Source organism: Bemisia tabaci, chromosome 1 (assembly GCF_918797505.1).
Source record: "Bemisia tabaci chromosome 1, PGI_BMITA_v3".
Lineage (NCBI taxonomy): Eukaryota > Metazoa > Arthropoda > Insecta > Hemiptera > Aleyrodidae > Bemisia > Bemisia tabaci.
Window position 1 is genome coordinate 79,061,389 of NC_092793.1, and position 16,943 is coordinate 79,078,331.

The window sequence follows — 16,943 nt, forward strand, 5'->3', positions numbered from 1 at the left end:
AATTCGAATTGCAAGCAGTTGTTTCCTACAGTTTTTTTATGTGTATAAAAGAATAACAATAATCATGATAAAATCACGTAAAAAAATCATCCCTTTGAAGACCAAATGCTCGCCTTTGTAGGAGCGTCCATAACATGTTTGAATAGAATCTTTCCGCAAAAATTTCCACAAACATACGAATCATGGGTGGAAGATGGCAGCAGGAGCAGTAGCGCTTGCCTTGATTTAAATTTTTGATATTGCATCCAAAGTAAGATTAGTTCTGTGTTGTGGTAATGTAAGTTTACATCGGATTGTATTTACATGTAAGTGACTTATATTGCAGGCACAAGGATAGGCCAGATCTGATGAATGAAAATACAAAAGAAAATCGGCAAAAACTAAAACTGCAGTTGGGCAGCAACTCCATGGACCGACCAGATTTAGATAATAATCAGCGGTCCCCTGCATCCGTGAAAGATGTCACTGATAAAATATTGTCCAGCTCTAAAACAATCCTCGGGAAAGTACTCTCGCCCACCAAGGACAAGTTCAACCAAGTTAAGGACAAAGTATGTTGTGATTTTTTGCTGTATCATTGTTCCTAGTTTCTATTACATGGATTGATGGACAGAGGAGAGAGTGTTTTAGGAACTAAGAATTGAGTTTCTAAAGTACTGATTTTGCAGTTAGAAACCACCATTTCTTGTACATTTTAGAAGCAAAGATCCTTGAAAGAACCCCATCATGGACCCTATTATGAATGCATGATATAAAGATTTTCAACTCCAAAGAATGAGTTTAAAGATTATTTTGAATTGCTTAAAGCTACTAATTTTTGCGTATTTTAGCTGGAATTAAGAAGTCAATGGGTCAAAGGATTAATCGAAAATATCACAAACAATGTTTACCTTAGTCCTTCAGTAAAGCAAAATCAAAGCTTTCACTCTTTGCGCAAAACCGAATGCGCCTGCATCTTTCCTTTTACTCTTAATTTTTAATTATTGTATTTGATGAAATGTGATTATTTTTTTACCCCAGCAAATAAAATCACAACCACAAAAGCAGATGCTCATGACTCGAAGGCAATTAACAGATCCTTTTGGCTCTGATGAGGAAGATGAAAGTTTCAAGAGCAAAGGGAGTGTGCACTTAATCAGGTCTCAATCTCAAGATAGTGTAAGTCTATTTTCCTTCTGGAATTTTTTCAACTATAAGTAAAATTATTCCTTCCCCTCAACTTGTAGGCAAGGCGTTTAAAACTGTTTTATTTTTGCCAAAAAACAACCCATTTAGGCTTGAATTTTTTATTCTGACCATAAATCTTTTAAGTACATGTAATTTTTAATTGAACACTTTTTGAATGTTTACTAGTTTAAAGCAGCAAAAATGTATTTTGTTTTCATTGTGCATATATTTTTTATTTTTACATATAATACGCCACATTATGGCCTTGAAATAATTTTTTCTTTTTTAAATTCTTACACTGTTCATATTTGCAGCTGGCAGTTTGCTCTTTTATAGTCAGAATCGTTACCATAGTCAGTGTTGATTCATTGCATATCCTTGGCTAAGGAGCAATACTGCTTATGGGTAAACTGAAGATTTTACAGTTTAAAGGTGAAACTTAGCAATTTTTGTAATTTTGAGGTTAGATTTGCAATTTTTCTTATTCATTACAGCATTGGATGAATTCATTCAGTGAAATGTTGTTGAATGGAACTGCTTTTTTTCAGTATTTTATTTTTTAAATCTGTAGAGTCTAATATTAAGCTAGACTCAAAAGTTCAAAGTTCATTTACTAATCATATTTTAACCTTATAATGTAAAAACAATTAATACTCTGTAGTTTTTTTCATAAATAAAAAATAAAAAAAAATAAAAAATCTGTAGAAATTTGATGAGGAAAGGTCATAGTTCAAACTAAGTTCCTTGTAATGTGATATTAAGAGATTCTACTTAAGTGTGAATTCTATTAATTTCTTGAATATCCTCCTTGTATTGGATAAGTGAATGTAAAGGTGTCTTTTTATTTTTCTCAGGGCTCTATCAGGCTTAATAGTCAGTCATCAGTCACAAATCTGGCAGGCACTCCAGTGAATGAGCATCTTACAAAACAGCAACAAGTAAGGATACATTTTTTTTGTCTTGTTGGAAATGTATGTGACAGTATCATTTACATTGCCCTGCTGCTCTCTTGAAGCGAAATACATCTGCCTATTACTTAATATTGAGTGTGAATTTCGTTTAGATTTCTAGGACTGGATCCTATTACAAAAGTAATGATTCGAAAATATTTAAAAAGGAGTGTAAATTATTTTGTACTAAAAATATAATTAATCTAACACTTCAACATACCTAAGTGATCTAACACTTTGACCACTATAATGTTGTGTACATATGCTTGCCATGAGTTTCACTGTCCGTTAGGGGAGTTGATTTTTGTACTAAGTATTTGCTTACTCATTTACATTGTAAGAGAGAGCTTCTTCATCGAAAAGAGAAAGTCTGGTCAGAAATGAGATTTACTTCAGTGTCAAAGGTTTTTTAATGATGAATTTAGTCAACTTAATTGTATCTTTGAATTTTTCTGACATTTTTCTAACACAATTCACCGCATCCTTGGTTTTTATATATATTTTTGCTGCATGATTTTGAATTTTTTTTGACTTGATAGCTCTTACTTAACCGCAATGATGAATTACGAGAAAGAGCTCGAAAATTGCTGAAAACTGCACGCAAGGAGGCCGCCAAACGTTCTTTGCCTCAGTCTCCGGTCCAGGTAATTTCCCTCCCTTATTGTTTTATTTTTTTTACCCATTGGAATTTATTAAGAATTGTTTTTCCTCTTTTGCATAGAATTATCCAAGATGAATTAACAGTATCTCATAATTTTTGGATGAAATTAAATGATATTATTCCTTCTCCACCCTCACTTCTTATTTTCATTTTACTACCTGTTCAGGTGTACCTCATTTGCCCTCATGTTCAGAGGCTCTGTTCATGGGTTTTTGTGCATCAACCTACTGTTTTGGCAATTGGCTCGCTTTGTATGCTAAATAAGTGATTTTCATGATCTACTGCTTAGGGACTACACCAAAATAATTGCCATGTATTTGGATTAAAAATTATTAATTTCTTTCTCATTGTATAAATAATTAAAAGAATTGATTTCTCTCTTACTATGTAGTTGTGCATCCATCCATTCTGAATGTTATAATAATGTTCTTGTATTCCAGGAAGAAGAAAAGCAACGGTTACTTCGCGAGAGGGCTCGGAGATTAATCGCAGAGGCCAGACGAGGAGTTGTAACTACACCAGGTTCATTGTCGTCAAGTAAGTCAAGTATGTATTTATTTTTTCGCTTTTTTTAGTGTATAAAGCTTGGATTTTAAGAATTTTTGAAGATTAAAAAAAAATGTGTTGTATTAATATTTTGATGAATGGAAGATAATCAAAACTCTGGTACTGAAAAAGATTCATATTTTTAAGTAGTAGAAGCCTTAAAACCAGAGTTTTGATCACCCTCCATGCATCAAAATGACTGGAAAATATGAATATTTTCACACCACCCCCCCCCCCCCTTCTGACAGAAAAGATAGGCTGTTCACCCAGCAAAATCCCTGGCCCATTGTGGTCAGTTGTTCCATTCCTCTTGCGGATGGTTTAAACCTTGAACCCTCTTTAACTTCCCTTTATTTATTTTGGAGGTTGAAATAACAGGTTTTAACTTGTCTCTCCTATACAGGTTTGTCAGGGTTTCAAAAATGAAAGTCAGCTTCAGGATAAGAAAATTACTGTTTTTATTTTAACTCAGTTTTACAATTTTGTAATCTTTTATTTCAAAGAGTGTCCTCCATCTCTGTCCTTTGGTTTTTCTCAGGGTGTCTTCATTTTTTAAGGAAAAATGGTAAAGTTTTCTTTGATACTTGTAAAGTGTGTCTTCAACTTTGTCTTGATCAAGCTGTTTAAGCATCGTAAAAATTGTTCTAAAAGTTTTTTGAAATTATGCAATTACATTTTTCTTTGTTTCAGTAAATGAGAAATCACCTTCTAATTCAGTGGATATTCAAAATAATCCTCTCTCTACCACAATTCCTGTTAAGGATGGTCTCGGTGAAAATAATAACAAGGTAATTTAATACATATCTTTTCCATTATTTATCTTTTCCAAGTCATTGATTCTCAAGGTACATTCAAAGGGTGTGTCTTGTGAGGAGGAAGTACATATTCACTGGATCTTGCTAGCTCGAAAGTACAGAAAATTTAAGGATTTCCTGTGAAAAGGTACCGGTATACAGGATTTATTCGATGAACCTTAATAATTAGCCATGGGTATTTGCAATTTCTTAACCCAGTTCCAACAGTTTGAGTCCTCTTGTTTTGGTTCATTACTGCTCATCTCTTTTTCATCCTACATTCAACTCTCCAAATCAGAATTTCTTTTTTGCTGTTCAAAGCCAAAACTAAGCTTTTTCTCTCAAGTGAATATCATAGCTCTCATTATGTTTTTGTTGCTGAATATTGAAGATCCTAAGGAGCACCAAGAAAACTATTTATGTTAGACGTTGAAAGAATTTTCAATTTAACCGACTGACGGAAAAAAATGCTGTCCTTTGCAGAGTCAAAAATGTGTGTAAGTTACTTTGCAGAGTCAAAAATGTGTGTAAGTTAAAGAAAAAATAAGAAAAAGAGCAGTAAAAGCAAAGACTTTAAAACACCCCCCCCCCCCCATTATGGTATTTCAAAATGTCTGCTAATATGTTGTTATTTCAGAGGAAAACATGGTATCTTTATAAATTTAAAATTTACACAGAATATTCTGGTAATGGAGATTAAAACCGGGGGAGTTTTTAAGAAATTCAAAATTTTAAAAAAATTTCTTTTGTCCAGACTGAACAGAATGGAAATGTACATTCATGGGATGTTACAAATTCAGGGGCAAGTGAAGCCAGTGGAGAAGGAGACATTGAGACAGTGAAGAATCCACCTCTCCAGTCCTTTACGTCACTCATCGAGCGGATTTCTCCTGAGCACAAACCTTCAAAATTGGTTAGTATTGTGAGAGATTCATGTAGTAAAAAAAATGGCAAAATATTGCTCTTTATTTTAAAGTGGTGACATTGTTGATATCGGCTGCCACTAACATCCAGTAAAGAAATAGTGGAACAGGAGTCATTCATGAATCATGTCTCACTGTAAATCAGATTTCTAGATCCTCTTTCCCTCTTCTGATGGAAGTTAGAGGATTTTCAATCAAAATAATTTCTTAGGCCAAAAAATGAACAAAATATGGGTACTGACAAGGGCCGTTTTTAGGCCCACCTCAGATGAATTTCCTCAATTCAACGATTTTTTGCTCATTGAAGGTCTACATTTTATGGAATGCATCATGAGTTGGTCATTTTTGGATCCAACACCAGCCTCAACATAAGTCTTAAGGACGATTTTGGCGGGAAAAATCGGATTTTTCAGCATTCGGCCTCAAATCCGCTAAATTTGCATTTCTTGCCAAAATTGGCCTTCCAATGTCCAGGCCAGTACTAAACCCAAAAAGAGACGGAAAATGACCAAATCATGATGCCTTTCGTCAAATATAGACCCGTGATGAGCAAAAAATTGCAGAGATAAGGAAATTGAGGGCGTGTCCAAAAACGGCCCTTATTGATACCTCTCTTTTGAAGATGGATTTGCGGAAGTATTCCTATTGTCTACTGCGTTTCGGGATTTTGGATCTTTAAACACACTTCAACCTTCCATTCCTAGGTAAACCCTCTTGCTATCACTTTTTTAGTGTAATTTGGATTAGACAATATAAAATGCTCTTCAGATAGTCAATGTTTTCTACTCAGGAGTCTCTTGATTGATCATTGTGAGATATTTTTTAAAACTAATTGAGATATCAATGTTTTGACATAAAGAGTTAGTCATTTCGTAAATTTTGCAAGAATAGTGAAATTTTGAATTCATTTTTTGACTTTGGGGCCCCTAGCAACGGAAGTAAAGCAGTTGTGGAAGCTGAAGCAATTATTTACGGACCATAAATTCAGCAACGAGAATCACTCCTCTTTTTTTCCTGTAATATCTAAAGCAGATTTACCTCTTTAAACATATTCATTCTTCAAGCAGGGTGTCTATAAGTCCGGAATTTCCGAAAAGTCCGGAAATAGTACTGATTTTTTAAGGGCTGTCCGGAAATACTGAAAAAGTGTGGAAATTCCGCAAAAAGGCTCGGAATTTTTTTCATTTATTGTCATTTTTGTCGCAAGTTGAGCAAGAAATTGAAATTTTTCGAATTTCGTCAATTGGAGGGACTGAAAAAGTACCAAAGAAGTACTGATTTCTGGTCAGTCTGTTTTCGTAGACACCCTGTATAAGTCAAAAAGTAGTAATCCTGCATACATGTAATTTCACCAGATCGTTTCTCAATTTAAAGTGGTGATAGGATTTTGCACACATCTTGTGACAATTCTTAAAAAAGTATCTGAGTTCATTTAATCTTTTATAACAGTTGAAGTACAATTTATCCCTCCTCCTGTTTTTTTTTGAAGTTTTCATTTATTGATGCATTTTTTTATGTGGAGTCAAGCTTCAAGATTAGTAGACTTGGCAATGGCCTTTATTTTAATCATACAAAGTAAAAAATATGTTCTGAGGTCTCCTTTTAGCCTGTTCAAATAATGAGGTAATTATTATTATATTTTACAGACACCTGATCAGGGAGTTAATTATCTGGAAAATGAATTAGTAGCATTGGAAAGAGAGCAGATGCAAATAGATGAGCAAGCTGCTGTGTTAGAAAAGGAACTTAGAACTGTTATGGGTAAAGGTAAGTCTGAAGTAGCTGCTACGTTATTTCTTCATTTTATAATTTTGTTACATTTCAGAGCCATGAGAATCTCTAAGGGATAATTCAGATCCAACTTTTAGATATATTTTGCTTTATATATCACTCAGAGTTAGGTCCTTTAAATGCTTAATGTACCATTTTTATGTAATAACATTTTTGTCTCCGGAAAATATCAAAATCTGCCTAATAAAATGTTGAGTGAGGTTTTAAGTCTGTGGCCAAGCTAATTCTAAGAAATGCCTCAAATTATCTATTTTTTTGGTTCTTGTTGTATCCAAGCATTCTCATTGTAAAATGAAGTTAACTAATAAAATAAAACTGCTTACAATTTATAACAACAGGTTAATTTTTAGACAGCAGTTGTTTGAGTTTTTAAAGTTTTTTCATCCAAAATAATCGAACTGTAAAACTGCTGTTTACTATTTCTTTTTCTTTTTTAAATTCTCTGTGTTTACATTGCTTTTACATTGTTTCATGAATGCCCATTTTAATATCAAGTTCTGTCTTAGTTTTAAGAACATTACTTTTTTCTTTGCAGGAAATGAGCGGGATCGAGAAGAGCGGCTAATGGCGCAATGGTTCACATTAGTCAACAAGAAAAATGCTCTGCTTCGTAGACAAATGCAGTTGAATATTTTGTGAGTATTATAATTTCTTCATTAATTTCAAAAAAGAATATATGCAAGCTTTGGAGTTGAAACAAGCACCAACTGGCATGTGGAATGAAATCAGTCTACATCTCTATTTTTGTCTTTTTGAAAATGAGTATAGATTTTTCACCAAATTGTTTAAATGTTTGTTTTCAGAGAAAAAGAAGATGATCTTGAAAGGAGGTTTGAATTGCTCAATCGTGAACTTAGGAGTATCCTTGCAATTGAAGGTACATATTCAGCACCTTTCATTTATATATTTACACTCAAACATACCTACACATATCCGAATACTAAAAGTACAGCCTGATAATCAATTTTTTCAGATGTGACATATGCCTTTACATTGTGCTGGCATCGTATTTTGTATAAACTTCAAGCTATAAATTTGGCTTGTTTCTCTCTGGAAAAATGAAATAGGAGTGGGAATGTTGAAACACCATGACGGATATACATTGTTGTGAACTTTTGTCATCAATTTCTATCGAAAATGATAACTAAGCACAGCAAAACAAAAGTTAAAAAAACATAATGTTCAGTACTATTCAGATGCTCAATGCCCTTTCTCTTAATCTCAGAACTAAGTTAAATAAGCGTTGATGAAACCCTTCTTACTTCCATTTCTAAATTTTCTTCCCACCAAAAAACCTGACCACTAAAAGTATTGTGGAAGCTTTTTTTCGGCTCACGTGTAGTTGTGGAAAGCAGGGAACTTTATCAAACCCTGAGATACTGTATGGTTCTTGTTATTTTATAATTTTAATTATTTCTCATCAATTTTTCCTCAATAGATTGGCAGAAGACTGAAGAACAGAAAGTGCGAGAAAACTTACTACTAGCAGAGCTAATTAACATTGTCAACAAACGAGATGAGCTCGTTCACCATTTAGATTCACAGGAAAAAGCGTAAGTAGCCCTAATTAAATTCATATTCTTCAAATCAAACTTTCCTCATTTGAGGGTATATTTTCTGTGAATGGTATCAAATAAAGATTTTAATATTAATATTGAGTAACCTGCTGGTCTCAAAAGAAGTTTCATAAGAAAAATAAATCGCTTCCAAGATTCTTACCTTTACTTACCTACAATACAGAGCATCTAAATTATCGGCTGCTACCCCAGCAAATAATAGCAAGAGACTTTGCCCCATTTGTTACACCAATACTGTTTAATGGTGAAACTCCCAAACCATGTGCCTTGGTTTGTGACGTTGCAGACTTCCTGTCATACATTGTTTTTTAAATGGAAAACTATTCAGTGTAAATTCTTAAAAACTTCCCTGATTTGACTCGTCTGTCAGAAGCAAATTCTAAAACAGTTTTAAGAGACAATGTTGAGCATCTTGTCTTTAAAAACATGGAATAGAAGCGGACATTTTTAAACACCTCAAACAAGGTACATGATTTAAGAGTTTTACGACAGTTTTGCTGTTGCTTCTTCGCGGCTGGTGAAGCAGCAGATATTTTGTAGTTGTGAAGTGCTCCAAGACAAAGTTTTGTAATTTTTCCCCATCGGAAGCTTGTGCGATTTATATTCTTTGGAAAATCAACAAAAAATTCTTCTACTCATGATTATACAGGAATAAGAGTGTTTTTAGAAATACAAAACATTCATTTACTGTGGAAATCCAGATGTCTATGTAGTACCGCACAAAAATAAATGCATGTCCAAATGTGAATTTAAACTTTTTATTTACCATATTTTGGCTTCGGATCCAAAATGAATTTTACTTCAAATGTTAAAATTTCATAAAAATATACTGAGAGCTACTAACTGAAGACTTATCATCAATAACATGCTAAGTGCCAAAAAATGGAAAACGGAGTTAGCACTGGAAATGCATGCTATATGCCATTGACAACATAGGGTAAAGTGTGCTAAGTGTTATTGCAACGATTCGCAACGAAGTGCAATGGCACTTATTACGCTTTACCCTATGTTGTCAATGGCACATAGCATGCATTTCCAGTGCTGACTCCGTTTTCCATTTTTTGGCACTTAGCACGTTATTGATGATAAGTCTTCAACTATTGTTTCATCAATGACTGACTAACGTTACTGGGTTTTTTAAGTTTGTTATTCAAAATTACAGGAAAGTTTAAGGGCACCGTGAAATATTGATATCATCTTTGGCAGGTGGTAGCAACAAAAAGGAACCCTCATCGGTTCTAGAGGCTTAACTTCCTTTCTGGAAGTTTCTTTGGTTTGAAGTTTTGAAATTTTGCCAAATCAAAATTTTGTAGTCGGAAGTTTTTTTTTCAAAAACCATATAGTAGAGTCGTAATGTAAATGGGAGAGCTGGCTCTATGTTCTGCTCGACGAGTTCCGAGCCCGGTGTGCGCCGAGCGTGGGTCACTTTTTCGATACATGTTCGATCCAAAATGGCGGTGTGGAATACATGGTAATTCCTATTTTCTTTGTATATATTGGCTTGATGGCCGGGTACCTGTGTATTGAAAAAGTGACCTGGCGTCACATAATTTAGGACCTGAAAATTACTTAAAAGTGGTGCCAGCTCTCCCACTTAAATTACGGCTATGCACTCTATGAAAAAACCATTCATAAGAGCGCAGGCTAAAAGCAGACGGATGAGCTTTTTCCATGCTCAGCCTGTAAATGTGTGAAGTATGAATATCCAACTTTTAAACTCTCATTTCTAGAGAAATTTTTCAATTAATGATTGGTCTTTGTATAATTCCAGAATTGAAGACGATGATGAGATTGAGCGGGATTTAACTCGAGCTGGTGTCACGGCGCACAATAAAAATGCATGCGTCATCCAGTAACTATACACATCAAGTAAAACACTTGATTTTCTCAGTATTTCTGTCTTAAGCACCAGATAAAGATCTGGCTTTTCTTATATCGGACTCGATTCAGTTCACAAGCTCATTCCTACACAAAGGTTTTAAATAATCCTATCAAACTTTAATTTGAGCTGTTAAACTCTTTTCCTGTTCTAAGAAATGATGATTCATAATCTTAAGTTTGGTTTGAGAAAGGTTCTCAATAATCTCCTAATCGTATCTATTTAGTTAAATTTTCTGTGATATTGTTGGATAAAATATTAATCCGTTTAATTTCCCTGTGCATAAGAAGAAAAAAAAGATGTAGATTTAACCTATCCATGGGATGAGTCTACAGATATTCTTAAAGTTAACTGGAATTCTTGGAAGATAGCAGCCAGAAATCAATCACTTTTCTCTCCGCTAAACTCAGTTGTACTACAGATCAGTTTGGATTATATGTCTGCTATTGGTGACAGCCACTGAAAGGACGTGCTTTACAGAACATAAGAGGCCTTTGTTGGTTGGCACACATGTAATCAGCATTCCCATAGTACTTTGCCATACATTTCCGAAACACTTTTTAAAAATTAATCCTATTTTCTCTTCATCTTCATGCTAGAAGTGCAAGTTTTGTCCGAATCTTTTTTCATTAAATTTGTTCAAGAAGCTGTGAGTCACGAAAATTTTCTTTGCCAGTCTATATTTTTCTATGCAATAGCATTTGCATGTACTCTTTTTAAGAATTTGAAAAATGTTTTGATTTTATATTTCTTAATATTCTTAATTCGGTGAAAAGGTGTTTTAAAATAGTATTTTCAATATGAGCCTTGCTGTTTTTGAACTAAAAAATTTAAAATCCCTGGAAATTTTAAAAAAATTCATTATAGTCATGCCCCTCACCATGTTCGTGCCTCAGTTTCAATAAGAATCTTTTTGTCTCAGTAATAGGTTGATTGACTGTTAAACGGCAATTGAATACTTATTGTAGTTAGTGTATAAACATAATGTCAGGCTGTAAATAATACATACATACGTAGTATACGGTTCCCAGTATCTTTGCCACAAAGTTTTTACTACGTTTTCCATTTTCAAGTAATTTTTATCGCTGATTTTTTTGTGCCTCAAGGAGGATAACAGTACTTTATTCTGGCCAAAGAATATCTTATTAGGGGAGATCTGGGAGTGTCCTACCTGTTTTTTTCATCGGAGTGTGGATAAAAAATTCTTGTAACAAAACCACTGCACCTCAATTTCATTGTTTTGAACAATGAGCCCCAGAATCCACCCCCTTCCCTCCCCCAAGAAAAATAAAATTAAAAAATTTGAAATTGCGAAATAGCGCTTCTGGTGTTTAGTGCTTCGATAGTGTTGTGGCTCAAAGTGCTATGCTCTGACTGAGAGGTCTAAGATTTGACTCCTAACTGTCTCAAGTAATTTTTCTTGAATAATAGTTCTCTGGAAGATACACTACCTTTCTGAAATTTGTATATAAGAAATGATGATCATTTATTGTATTGATTATTACTGATCAACTGAGCACTGCCCAGCTTTCAAGTATTCAAACAAAGAGTCCTCTCCATTTTTGTGTTTGTTTTTCTCTCTTTCTTGATCTAATTGATCTTTTGCTGGTGCAATCTGTGACCGAGGCCGTGGATCAAAGTGACGCAATAGTCTGCTGGTGATAGAGTGCTAAAGAGAAACACAAACGAAAATTAGGAGGACATTTATTCTGAACACATGGAATTCTGAACAGTGCTCATTTGGATATATTTCTGCTGAACGAAACCAAGCGCCAAATTGAGTTCCATTTGAGGATTTTAGAATCCCGCATAGCGCGTTCTGTCAAACGGAACTAAGCACTATGGAGGAGCACTGTGAGCATGATACAGAATGCGCTCAACAGTCTGCAACAGCCGTCAATCCAACCCTCCCTCTCCCCTCTTCCTCCAGTGGGGCTAGTTCTGTTTAGCAGAAATACAACCATTTGATCAATAATAATCCACATTACAGATGAGCATCGTTTATCATATACAAATATAAAAAAAAATAGTCACATTTTCAGTCAGGAAAAATCAAAACAATCATAGGAATGAATAAGAATTACATGAGAATGCCAGGATTCAATCCTTTGACCTCCAGAGGGCAATGCATTGAGCTAATAGACTTTTGCAACGCTGAAATGTGAAGAGCGTTAGTTTGCCACTTTGGCAATTGATCCCTTTCGCCAATCTTTTGAAATTTTTCCTCAGAACTTCTGCAGTTCACTCGCAAAAATGGCTGAGTAGAAGTTCCTCAGTTTTGAATGAAGGAGCTTTTGACCTCTCTCTAATCGAAATCAAGGTAAGACACGACATGACCTCCCCTCATCAATCCAGGAGAACCCTCTTATTCCTCGGTTGCAGAAACAATTTTTCTGAAGGTTCTAGTCTCTTTTCAATTGTATCAACTCCTATCAAGCAATAATTTAGCTTTAAATCTATCATTGTGTCACAAATTTACCCATCAAAATTACTGTCAAAACGCAGAGTCACTCCAGACAAATATGTAGATTTCTACCCTTGTGGTTGATTTTCAGTTCAATTTGAGTTCCATTTGAGGATTTGCAAACAATTTATAATGGCACATTCCCTCTAAGGTGTAATGTTTTTGGACATCCAACATTATGGTGGATCTTGTACCTAGATCACTTAGATTCACCTTAATTGGAAGTTACCTTCATAAGCCTCTTCTAAATTTGTTCTCATTTATAAAAAAATCATTGAGTTCTGATGTTGTGCCAATGAACATGTTGGTCTAGTTTATGAACTGAGATATAATGGTATAATTGATTTTGGGCAGTTTCATAGGAAGAATGACACAATCTATTTTCCTCTTTTGTCATCTAAACCCTCCGTAATTTTTTTAAGAAATTTTTTGAACCAAGTTTTGTGTGCAAGAACTTTCTAACTGATGTAGCTTTTCTGTTGTTGCTCAATTTCGTGGACACTTTTATCAGATTAAAATAATGAAAACAATTAAATGAAGCAAAACGAATGAATGAAAACCCCTTTAAAAAGTTTCATGTCTCTGGCAAATAATTTCAAGGATCAACTTTTAGGTGTATTTTTTGGTGCTTAATGTTTCCTAGTTTTTGGGATAATTCAATTAGTTAATCAATTTTTAGCGTTTAGATTTTGGAGGTGTAAGCTTAAAAATTCGCTCATAAGGTTCATACCTCCGTGTGAATAATCTGCTAGTCGTTTTAGCTTTTTAGAACTCATTGATTCTAGGAGGCTGTAATTTTTAACTTTTGTTTGTAAGAAATTCATTTGTGAAAATTGTGTGCACTTTAATGTATGTCCTCTATTGTTTTATAATTCTATGACAATGGGTCTGTTGTACACTAGAAATACAGCCAACTAAGTCGCCCTTTTGTTGGTAAAATTGCACAAAAATTAAATCGAGCACATAAAACATGTCAATTTTGGGAAGAAGGCTTGTGAAGGGGGGAGGGAGGTTGCAGGACTTTTGGATCACCCTGTATTATATTTAGGCAATTTTACCCACTGAAAATCTTCTTAGTTGACAGTGTATCTTGTTGGCAATAGATCCAATCATGTAAGAGTGAAATTGTCTGTACAATTCAAAGATAATGCATTGTCTTTTATGAAGGGGATGAAGTTAAAATACTTTTCTGTTTAATAAGGTGCCCTATTTGCAAGGTTACATAATGATTTTACAGATCGGGCTTAGTTGTAAGTGAAGCAGAGTCTTCAGCTCTCTATTATTAGTTCTCTGCAGTGGAATTTTCAGTTTCAGAACTCAAAATTCTGAAATCTTTCAACGTGAGCAAATTTTTTTTGCAACCGAATACTTAAGTAATGGTTGCACCATGGGGCTGCTCATTGAATAATACCTATGTAATGCTTCGGGGGGAAAGGCGGTCTAAGCCTGCATTATGGATGCATTAATGGGAGGAGAAAGGGCATTCAGGCATAACTGTAGAATGGGTGCTAAGTGCCGATCTTTCGAAATTTCAATGCAAGTTGGTAATTTTTCATCCAACATTCATCTCAAAACGCTAATTAGAGGAGAGGGGGTTGAATAGAGCGTAACATAATCTATTTAGGAAGTGTAGACCTGTGTCTCAGGCGTGTTTTAAGGGAAGGAAGGAGTCAAAAATCCGATTTTCAGTACTTTATATTTTATGACCGGCCCCATTGTACTAATTCTTAAATAGGTAAAGAACTCAATCTTTTGATTCTGTAGCTATGTATGTAGAAGACCTCTGAACAGTAGAGAGAAAGTTTGTTCTCATGCTTGATTGGCTTTGGAGTCCGATATGGTTCGCTCACCATTGCCTTCGTCCTTTTGATCTCTCCACAGCAAGTGAGCTGCATCCTTTTGGGTAAATGGTTATGACTGTATGCGTTAGAGGCAAATTAAGATGATTTGATGGTTGAAGAATTGTGAGTCAAAAGACGTGTGATACATCGCATTAATTAGTTCCGTTCCTTCAGGTGAGTGTCATTCTTATTGCATTTTGAAGTCGCATTTCTGCTGTTAAGAGACGGAAGAATTTTCTCACTAAATTTGATAAACCAAGTCCTCAGCATAATGAAGGCAGGGTTGTTTAAAAGGGAAAATATCTTATTCGATGCTGGTATTGGCATATTAGTCAAGTGCGATATTTTTCCTTTAAAAGAAAACCCTCCTATTAATATGGTGAATTTGTTTATCAAATTTTGTAAGTAAATTAGTTATGTTAGTTTTGTGAAAACAGAAATGCGATTTCAAAACTCAATAAGAATGACAATTGGCTGAAAATACGGAGCTTATCGATATGAAATATTGCACTCATCTGACTCAAAATCCTCCAGCCATCTAATCACTTCTAATCAGCCCAAAATTTGCCACACTGTTAAGGAAGCAAGCTTAGAGAGTTGACTCCTGGTTCCCTGCAGAAGCTATGATTTTAGTTCAAGTCCAAGTTTTTCATGTCCATGGTTTTTTTATTCTTAGAAATAGATGTACTAAATAGATGATAGCTACACAACAATGAACTCTGTACTATAAGTTCTTACTATGTGTGACACGTTCTGGAAATCCAGGTCAACTTATCAAGGGTGTGGAAATGAATCATGGTACAGCCCAAATTATCATTCTTTAGGTTTTGATTTCAAATGGTCTGTAGTTTATGAAATAGGAAAAAAAGCAAAGAAGCAGAAAAAAATTAAATATTTATTGAAAATGATTTTCCAACAATTAGAAAAGAATCAAATATTGATGTGCCAGTGTACCTAGCTGAAGACAGTAAAGGATGAGGCCTTATTTTGCCAAATCCACCTTTCGAAGGAAAAACTGAAAAGTCCCATTCTTTCATCAGCTGTGCTTGAGCTGTTTATTCTTGCGAACTGCATCAAAATCAGGAGAGGCCTCTTTTGACCCTCTCCTTGCAAGTAAAATTCTATGTAAAAATTTTGTTAGTGAATTTTTCTTAATATCTAGAAAATTCACAGGAAGTTCTAAGGCGGTTTTTTGCTAATTTTTGTTAAAAATTCAAAACAGAAGAAATTGTACTGTAAGGAACGCAGTTAGGCTAATTGAACAACGAACTATAGTCTCTGGCTCAGTTTAGAAATAACACATGTACCATTATTTTCAGTATGCACATAAGTGTTTTTACGGTTGTGCTAAAAATTGCGAATCATAATTGTAACATGTAGGCCAATTCTTGTCAGCTTTGTAGCAATCATTCAAATTGACATTTATGAAGTTGAGGTGATGGTTTCCAGATCTTGTCACATTGTTGAAATTTAATCGAAATTCGCATTAGGAATTTAATGGTGCCATTAATGCTATCATGTCTTTTTCCTACAACTCAGAATATTATAATTGATGATGATGTCAACTTACTCCTCTCAGAGCAGTAAATTTTTGTCCTGAAAGGTGCCTTTTACCAAATGGAGGAATTTCTTATTTATTCATTGGACATATGTGTTTTGAGGCAACTAATTATCTTTTTAATTTAATTTGTGTACCTTTACCAGCAACAGCCCTGCTGAAATGTTTTGTTTTAATCGATCCATTCATAAAATACATACATTTTTTAACTTTTGAATGTTTTGGACTTAATTACTACCTGTACTGTTCCCATTAGATCTTTTGCAAATGACACAAGAGCAACATATCAGACCTCAATCCTAGAATATTTAGCTTGAATGAATTCAAACGAAAATTTCAGCTGTGAATCTTAACCCTAATGGACAACTGAATGTTTTAACATATTTTCATTAAACTTTTTTTCATTCCTCGGAAATGAGTGAGGAATTATTCAACCTTTCACCCTAGACATGGAACGTAAGTTAGTAGCTAAACGACGAGTAAAGTAATTTACATTAAATGGCTTTGGTAGAAATAAGGAGAATAGAAGGTAGCACAACACACTTAATTAATTATTGATTATAAATTTATTTTCCAGTACATATGTTACATGAGAAAATGAACAGTAAAACTGATGAGATTTTGTGATAAGTCTTTGAACTGAGGAACTCAGGCTCAACATAGTGAAACACTTTATTCATGAACATAACGAATACTTTTCGAACACGGTGCACCTACATTACATTTACGTTGTACTGATCGAATTCTGATTGCCAACTGATCACAGCCGCCACCTCGTTAATACTCAGCTCT

At 34.4% G+C, this 16,943-nt stretch overlaps 1 protein-coding gene across 4 annotated transcripts in view; it reads left to right on the top strand.

The window, feature by feature from the left end:
• Positions 1-16,368, top strand: part of Ehbp1 (Eps15 homology domain containing protein-binding protein 1) — a 30,910-nt gene extending 14,542 nt beyond the window's left edge. The window contains exons 12-23 of one of the 4 annotated variants that reach the window (XM_019061336.2): positions 326-551; positions 1,021-1,158; positions 2,022-2,105; positions 2,657-2,761; positions 3,219-3,324; positions 4,015-4,112; positions 4,873-5,031; positions 6,688-6,808; positions 7,368-7,467; positions 7,636-7,709; positions 8,271-8,385; positions 10,181-16,368. In XM_019061336.2, the coding sequence (XP_018916881.2) occupies positions 326-551; positions 1,021-1,158; positions 2,022-2,105; positions 2,657-2,761; positions 3,219-3,324; positions 4,015-4,112; positions 4,873-5,031; positions 6,688-6,808; positions 7,368-7,467; positions 7,636-7,709; positions 8,271-8,385; positions 10,181-10,265 (1,411 nt within the window). In that variant the 3' untranslated portion in view covers positions 10,266-16,368. The remainder of the gene's footprint in view (positions 1-325; positions 552-1,020; positions 1,159-2,021; positions 2,106-2,656; positions 2,762-3,218; positions 3,325-4,014; positions 4,113-4,872; positions 5,032-6,687; positions 6,809-7,367; positions 7,468-7,635; positions 7,710-8,270; positions 8,386-10,180) is intronic. The other 3 variants (XM_019061337.2, XM_019061338.2, XM_072306251.1) reach the window with 3 other exon arrangements.
• The last annotated feature ends 575 nt before the right edge of the window (positions 16,369-16,943 follow it).